Source organism: Montipora foliosa, chromosome 14, assembly GCF_036669935.1.
Source record: "Montipora foliosa isolate CH-2021 chromosome 14, ASM3666993v2, whole genome shotgun sequence".
NCBI lineage: Eukaryota > Metazoa > Cnidaria > Anthozoa > Scleractinia > Acroporidae > Montipora > Montipora foliosa.
The window spans coordinates 9592587-9601261 of NC_090882.1; the positions used below are offsets into that span (position 1 = coordinate 9592587).

General features: G+C 40.9%; 2 protein-coding genes across 2 annotated transcripts in view; both read left to right on the top strand.

Moving 5' to 3' along the window:
• LOC137985607 (uncharacterized) overlaps nucleotides 1-989 on the top strand; it is a 22631-nt gene extending 21642 nt beyond the window's left edge. Inside the window, exon 3 of the mRNA XM_068833239.1 lies at nucleotides 1-989. This exon is cut by the window's left edge and continues 9000 nt beyond it. The gene's annotated coding sequence lies outside the window, so the exon portion shown is untranslated.
• Nucleotides 990-1214: 225 nt separating this feature from the next.
• Nucleotides 1215-7341, top strand: LOC137985610 (lysosomal phospholipase A and acyltransferase-like). Its single transcript, XM_068833241.1, has 5 exons — nucleotides 1215-1469; nucleotides 2943-3099; nucleotides 3903-4114; nucleotides 4599-4781; nucleotides 6720-7341. Exons 1-5 carry the CDS (start codon nucleotides 1346-1348, stop codon nucleotides 7286-7288), a joined length of 1245 nt encoding a protein of 414 aa, XP_068689342.1. The 5' UTR covers nucleotides 1215-1345; the 3' UTR covers nucleotides 7289-7341.
• The last annotated feature ends 1334 nt before the right edge of the window (nucleotides 7342-8675 follow it).

Below are 8675 nucleotides of genomic sequence, written 5' to 3' on the forward strand. Positions count from 1 at the left end.
TTCATGTTCTTCTTCTTTGTTGTTGTTGTTGTTGTTGTTTTTGCTATTTGAGCCTGAAAGCATTCTTAGCATTTTCTTAAACTACTTAAGCTAGGAGCCTAATAAGCTCCAGGCCCTCGAGTATAAACAAAGTTTTCAGTTTTCAGTTTTCAGTTTTCAGTGTGGCATACTAAATTCGACTAAAACTAAACGAAGTTGTTCTTCGGAGTAGCATGCAATAAGAACACCACATTGTTAATGTTAAAAGACTTCACTAATTATTCGAGTAAATTTTCTTGTGTAGACTACCGCAGTTTACATTTTTTTTTACCGTTATTTATACTACTCACAAAAACAAAAAAACAAATGAGCAAAATAATTTAAAGACAATCTTAACTCACTCTCAGCTTGGGTATGTTGTTATGTACCAGTCAAATCGAAGCTTCAACATCCCCCTCGGGCAACCCCCCGGGCATTTGAATTTTTGGAAAATTTTTGTTGAAATCCCCCCTTCCCGGGCCAAAAAGCTGTTGAAATGCCTCATCATAGGTCTATTTCAGGTAATCAAATGGCCCCATCGAATTCCCCACCCCTAGGAGCGGTGATCAAATGCTTTGCCCCCGGGAAGACTAAGATGATCAAATTCCCTCCCCCCGGGTAGCAAAAGGCGTCAAATGCCCGGAATATGCCCGAGGGGAAGCTTCGATTTGACTAGTAGAAGTCATTAGTATGTTCTTAAAACTTTGGTTGATCTCCTGCGTGAAAGGCGTTCTTTTAAACTGAAAATGTTCTTATAAAAAAAGAGTGTATCAAGCCAGTTATAAGGTAGTAATTATAAATAGTGAGCTGTAGAGATGTAGATACAAAGAGACTATACATGAAAAACATATTTCCATTGCGGGCTTTCTTTTCTTTACTGCTTAGCTAACTGCCATATATAACAGCTGCCAGGTGATGGTGTAACACAAATGATCTTAACACTCATTTCTTTTGTTACAAATAAAAGCACATTCAGAATGAAACCATCTGCAACTGGTGAAATGAATGACAAACGGGTTTCAGAAATAAATACCAATGACCGCCCTGTATGCGAGTGACTTGATTGACAAGCAATACTCTGCTTGAATCGTGAACAGTCCTGCCGAAATATTGCAAGACAAAACACTCCAGGGGTCAAGTGTTCATACAGAATTTGTGTAACGAGAGAGCTAAGGTCGAGTAGTGCAATTTCTCTCGCGGTTCTTAACAACTGAAGTGGAATGGCTTTGGTCTATGACTGGATAACTTTTTTCATTAAGTACGTCATTGAACGTGTTATTTTATAAACTGACCACGAGACAAAGGTTATCACTTTCGTCCCTCCAAAATGCTGATAAGAAGTGAACTACATCTAATGACTCTTGTCTGTGTTGTCTTTTCGGCTAATGGATTTTGGATGTCACAGAAGCCAACTCCGCCGGTAAATGAAATCAAGACGCCAGTAGTAATTGGTAACGTAAAATTCTTGTTTTTACTGAGGCTCTATTGTTAAGTACTCTTCCTTATTGCGCATCAAAAATAACGACACCAAATTATTTAGTTTCACAAGAAGGGTCGTCTTAAATTAGAAACAATGAGAAAGGCATACAAGGACTCAATACTGGAATCACTGCTCTCGCGCAAACTGATCTACTGCTGATTTACCGGGAGGATTTTGCAACCATGCATGAACACCAGAGAAACGGTATAAAATACTTGTATTTGTCGCGGCAAAGACAAAACACTAAAAGAACTCAAGAGGCTCTTTACTTAGCCAAAATGGTTATTACGAGAAACCTAAAAAGCCGTTTTTGCTTTATTTGCATTTTATTTTTTGCTTATTTGTAGAAAGGTTACGTAATCTAATCACGTCTCAGACAATTAACCTGTAGATTTTGCTGTCGCTCGTCTGTTGGGACAGCTTTATGTTCCCGAAGGAAAAAAAAACATTCGTTTCTCTTCAGGAGCTCATCAGGTGACCTCTTGATTCTCTTATTTCATGTATCCCTACTTACGTGCGGTACAAATCAACCATTTTGTTTTGTTTTGTTTTTTTGTTTTTATTATTATTTTTATTTTTTTGCAAATGGCCAAACTGGTTACTTGAAACTCCAAGGTCGAGAATACATAGAAGCTATAACTGGATAACGCACAAAACCAAAAACAGGCCTCTGCGCGGGCCTTTTTCTTGACCAACAATGGAACTTACACATAAGAAAAGAAAATATTCGAGAGTACAAAGGTTCGGGAATCTCAGCTTACTGAACGTTACGCAATAGTCAGGAACTGTCACGTCATGCTCCAATCACGAGACTTGTAGCAGTGTCACGCAACGATCTCCCCTCTCTTTGTCTCCTCACCTACAAAGGAGGCAGAGAAGAGAGACCCTGGGAACAAGGTTGAGACCGTGACCGGTAAGCTCCATGACTGGGGCCTGCTCTCAAGTTAACAGTTTTTTGGAGACTAAGCGGAGCGATGGACTAGCATCGCATCCAGGGAGGAGTAGAAATACTCCTAGTCGCTTCATGCTACAGTAACCGGAGATAAGCGCCGGCCTGATGGGCCACTAGGGTCGTAGCAGACTTTACCTTTAAGCGGAGCCTGACGTGTTTTTGGCACGAGTAGTGGCCTCCCGCGATGCAAATAAATTTCGCTTGCTTTCTGCTTACTTAGCAGGAAGGGCATGAAACTAATTATAGCGGGATGTCTTGTTTTAAGGATGCGGTCGACTTAACCAACCGTGCCTCATTTCAACCGGTGTAGCAGGCGTTCGATTGCATACAGGGGGATGGAATCGAGCGAATGATAATTACCACGAACAGCGCGCGCGCGCTCTCTGAATTTGCATGTCAAACGCCTATCACGCAGACTTGAGGATATTGTACTTTTTTTTTCTTAAGTGTAATTATGACCTAAATTCATTAAAACTTTATTGGTTTTATCAGTGCCCGGTACAGGCGGAAGTCAACTGCAGGCAAAGATCAACAAACCGGAAGTACCACACTGGTATTGCACCAAAAAGACATCGGATTACTTTACTTTATGGCTCAAGAAAACCTCTTTGTTGCCTCTCGCTGTAAACTGCTGGGTTGACAACATGAGGTACTTATTGGTCTGGTACATATAGCTATATCAAACGAATTGATAACAAGAACTCACCATTGGAAGATTTGAAATATTTCTGTTAAGAAAAATTCTCTATGAATTGTTAGCTCAAAACTTCAAATTTAATCCGAATAAATAAACCGGAAAAATGACAAACTCGTTAAAAAATACAAAAAACTCTTGCATAAAAACTAAAACTTGTACGCGTCAACACAATAATTTGAATTGGTTGTTGCTTGAATTCGCCCTTGTCACATGGAGGCCATATTGTCCCGGGAGACCAAAAGGGCTTTGTTTTACCACGCTAAGCCTCGCAGTGGAAATCATGGGGGCGAGGCTTGGCGTGGTAAAACAAAGCTTTTTTGGTCTCCCGGGACAATATGGCCGCCGTGTGACAAGGGCGAATGGATACTCTAAAATAATGTGAGACACTCAGTTTTGTGTATATACAGTGGCAAACGATCTCACTAAGGTGAAGAAACTTCGATCTCACTAAAGTTTTACCAAGTTAAAAGAAATCTGTGAACAGATGTGGTCTTGGTTTAAAAATAGACACTTTTCTAAAGGCGATGAGGACTAGGCCAATTTGGGTAAATCTTACTCTTGGGTCACGGACTCATTTACTAACCCAGGCCTGGTGGGTTTTTAATGACGTCATGTATTCCTGACTGTCGTTTCTAAAACCAACGTGGGTAAAATTCACGGGCCCGGCCATATCCACTTATCTCCTTCTCTGTCTGGTTATTTTTTCTTGCGGAAGACTACAACTAAGACATTGGTTTTCTTTCAACAAAAATCAGACTTGTGTATAACGAGGAAACAAATACCGTCGAGAACGCGCCAGGCGTTGAAACAAGAGTTCCCGGATTTGGTAAAACGGACACAATTGACCATCTGGATACAGATAATCTGGTGGCCTATTTTGCTCCCATGACAGATATTATGGTGTCTTGGGGATACGAGCGAGGTGTGACTGTCAGAGCAGCACCATATGACTTCAGATACGGGCCTGGTAAGCTATAAACCTTTTGTCCCGCATAATACGTTTGTGAGCAAGCGTTTTCCCGAGATTTCAAGCCTTGTGAGCAAAAACAAGCGACTAAATGAGGGTTAAGAGGGACGGATTTAGTAACTTGGGGCCCAGGAAATTATTCGCTTACGTTTGATTTGATTGCGGGCTTGGAAATAACTGCAGAATACCTGGCCACTATTGTGTTCTTGAGGCGGCATTCTTTGACGAAATACACGCAATTCGTGTGCAAATAAGTTTTCGGGTATTCCGCAGTTTGGCTGTTTGTGGTCTGCCTTATAAGCTTTAGAATTAAAGTGCGTTATCCTAGAGTCGTTGTATGCTTTCGAAAGGTCTTCTTTCGGCACGCAGTTCGGGAACGGTTAGCAAAGCGTCGTGGGAAAACAACCACGGTTAGCAAAGCACTATGGGAAAAAACCTATCTTTGAAAGCAGGAAATTAATTATCAATTTAAAAACTTTTACAGAGTCACAATCAGAGTATTTCACAAAGCTGAAGGACCTCATCGAGGAAACTTACTCAGCAAACAACAACAAGACGATCACGCTGCTCAGTCACAGTTTAGGATGTCCTTACACTCTGGTTTTCCTGAATAAACAGCCTAACAGCTGGAAAGACAAGTACATTTTCCAGTGGATTACCCTTTCAGGTCAGTAATGTCAGTTGCAAAATAAAATTGACAACAAGTCAACAGACCTCACTTATGAAAGGGACCCGTTTCTCTAAAGTCTCGAAACTTTACGGGCCATATTCAGGTGTCATAATTCCCTCCGTATCTCAAGAACGGAGAGGAACGGAGAGGATTTGAGAAGTCAATTTTCACAGTCAGTTTGCTTTTTGTTACCTTGAAAACATGTTAAAGGATCGGCTTTCCTGAACAAGCGGTTGGCAGGTTCACAAATGGCTTTTCGGCCCATGATACGTGACACGTTCTCCTCCAATCAGAAAACGTATTTGAGTTGGGAGGTAGAACAAATCTCATTGACTGCTCCTGATAGGGGCTTTTCAGAGCCAATGAAACAATCAATGAAACGACAGAACAGAACAATAACAACCGTAAGAGAATACCAATGGTCCTTATTGGAGTTGAGCCTGTAGGGCTCATTAACTTTTGTTTAGAACTACATACAAAAGAGGCTTAAGGGTCAATTCCATACAAAATGACTCCTTAGCCTCGTTCATGTGGCAAAACCGCTGATAACTCCGATAAGGGCTATTGGGCTGGCTATTGGCCGGAGGCAAAGAAGTTGGCTATAAGGCGATAAGTTAAACCAGCGACTACCAGGATCAAATTCAACGAGTGGTCGGAACTGGTCTTGAACACGGGATTTCCAAATCTCAAGGCAAGCGCCCTAACCACTGAGCAGCTTGGATAAACAACATTGTTGCGCGACAAGTTTCACGAAAAATGTTGCCCGTATTACTGGCCTTAAGATCGCAAAGTGCAACAGCATTTGAATTTTAACACTTCCTTCGTTGTGAAAATTGCTAACGCTCTATTGTGTCTTCGCTATTTAGTCAATTTTTCAAGTGCATCGGATTTGACAGTTCTATAAGATATTTATAAAATATGCTAGGAAGTTTAACCTATTTTAACCGCAGAATAGAATGAAATGAGAATTGAAAAGATCAACGCAGGTAGCTGAACAACCCAAACATTTGTTCAAGCCCTGAAATGTTCAGGCTTCCTTCGGTCAACTAATAGATGGCTTTCACGTGACGTCACAGCGGCCATTTTAGTGCACCAGAACAATAGACATTCTCTCCGTTGGGAATTGAACTCTATTTTTATGAAAACTATGCGCAAATATTTTGTATTGTCTGGTACACCAAAATGGCTATCAAGTCACGTGAGTGACTATGGCAGCGCTGATATCACCACGAGTCCATTACCCAAGTGCAAGAATCTGGTATCCAGTTTGTACCCAGCAGCGTCACAAAAATATCTATTTTGAAACCAATTTTTGCAGGAAAATAAACAATAGACCAATCGGCTAACTCAATGATGTACCCAATTCAAATCTCCCGGGGTTAAGACTTTTGTTTTATAGAGCGCTTTCACTCACGTGACTAAAACATAAAAATAGAGTTCAATTCCCAGAGGATTAGTTTGGAAAACCAACATGGCTGCCGTGACGTCATGTGAAAAAGTTCTACAATGTAGCATTCACATTTAAATGATAATGAAATAACTGGAACAATAGCTCATTAGCCCACTTCCGAGTTACTGCAGGCCTCAGTTTCAAAGCAAGTCCTGGTGCACAGCCATTCAAGTGGAAATGAGTTGCGTATTCTTATGCAAGTCAAACTCATTTTCCTTTCAATAGTTGAGCACCAAGACTCACTTCGAAACCGAGACAAATAGCAACTCGGAAATGGCCCATTCCCAAACGGTTTGAATTGGGTACCACGTCGAGTTAGCCGATTTGGTTTATTGTTTTCTTTTTTTTTCCCAATAAACTTGGTTTAAACGTAAACACTAATCTGACGCGCTGATGGGAACTAGGCCAGTTTGGGTAAATCTTACTCTTGGGTGATAAAATCTAGTTACCACTAAGTTAAATTCTCAAAATGATTTGTCCATCAGGAGTATGGGGCGGGACAGCAGAGCAAGTCAGTCTGTTCTCCTCTGGGAATACCCTCGGAGTCCCGCATCTCATATTGAATCCGCTGACTGTTAGAGGTGAGCAGCGCACGGACACAAGTAATATCTTCTTGCTTCCCAGCCCTGAACTGTGGTCACGGGATGAAATCTTGGCCAAAACTCCAGGACGCAATTACACCATAAACGACTTTGACCAGTTCTTCGAAGACATCGGATTCCCTCTTGGTATAAAACTACGACAATTGGTGGGGCGCCCTTTGTATCCACTGACTGCGCATGCTCCGAACGTAACCGTCTATTGCTTGTATGGTACTGGAGTTGATACGGCCGAGAGTTTTACATTTGGAAAGGGCGAGTTCCCAGATACTCAGCCAAAGGTATCCTACGGCAACGGTGACGGTACAGTCAATATACGGAGCTTACAGGCCTGCGGTAAATGGAATCAGCGGCAGCCTCAGCCAGTTACACAGCAAACATATCCTTCTGTGAATCACAATGGCGTACTCAGCAATGAAGACGTGCACAACTATATAAAAAAATTGTTAATTTAAACACTTGTTAACCAAAATTTTGTTGAAATAAAGTTACCGGCTGGTAAAATAGAGCAGTTTCAAAGTTAGAAAGAGTCTTAGAAACATAAACAATTTGAAATACCTTTTTAAGTTTTATTCTAATTAACTGGGAATACTCTTGTGATTTTGGGACTAAAAGGGGCTGTGTCAGGGTACTGTAGTTAATTTTTGTGTAGTTTTTCCAGTTACTCGCCCCTACGCAACTACGCAACTACGCAACTACTTCAGAATCATCGCTGTCCGCCATTTTTGTTTGTGTTAGGGTCGATTTACACGGTACGACTTTGTCGCATGCGACAACGGCTTACGGCTTAACAGGCCCACGACATGATTTACGGGCCGATTTACACGATACGATTTTGTCGCATGCGACAAGCTCACGACAGGCCTACGACATGACTTACGATTGTTGCAGCGTTTAAAACATTTTTTCTGACGTACACAACGATCGTAAATCATCTCGTGGGCCTGTCGTAAGCCGTTGTCGCCTGCGACGAAGTCGTACCGTGTAAATCGGCCCGTTGATTCATCGGCCAAAGTTGGTCCTGTTTACGGCAAAGAAATCATTAAATGACTCGGAAATATCTTTATCGTCAGAAACAATTTTATCGTTAACAAGAATATCATTGACAGGCGAAGATTTATTACCTTTGCCTGTAAGTGAATTTATTAATTTCCAGCCCGCCTTAGGGTCAGTAGCCTTGGACGCATCGATTTTCAGGCGAAAGTAGTCAGATTTCGCTTTACGCATCATACAATTTACCTTATTCCTGGCAGATTGATAAAGTATCCAGTGGTTATACTGTGACATTTCAAGCCAGTAAACAACGACGTATTTCTGCTCCAAAACATGTACATACTGTAACATTTTAAGCCAGTAAATAACGGCGTATTTTCGATCACAAAGAAATATATATACTGTCACATTTTAAGCCAGTAAACAACGGCGTATTTCGGCTCCAAAATATATTCATACTGTGACATTTTAAGCCAGTAAACAACGGCGTATTTCTGCTCCAAAACATATATATACTGTAACATTTTAAGCCAGTGAACAACCGCGTATTTTCGATCACAAAAAAATATATATACTGTGACATTTTAAGCCAGTGAACAACGGTGTATTTTCGATCACAAAAAAATACTGTGACATTTTAAGCCAGTATCCAATGGCTTAATTTGTGGTCGGTATATTATATACTGTAACATTTTAAGCCAGTAATCAACGGCGTATTTATAGTTACAGTCGGTATATAGTTTGTTATACCGACCATATTTAGTGGCTTAAAATGTTACAGTATATATACTGTGAAAACAACATATTAAGCCGTTATCTAAATGCTCGTAAATCGTGTCCTGGGCCTGT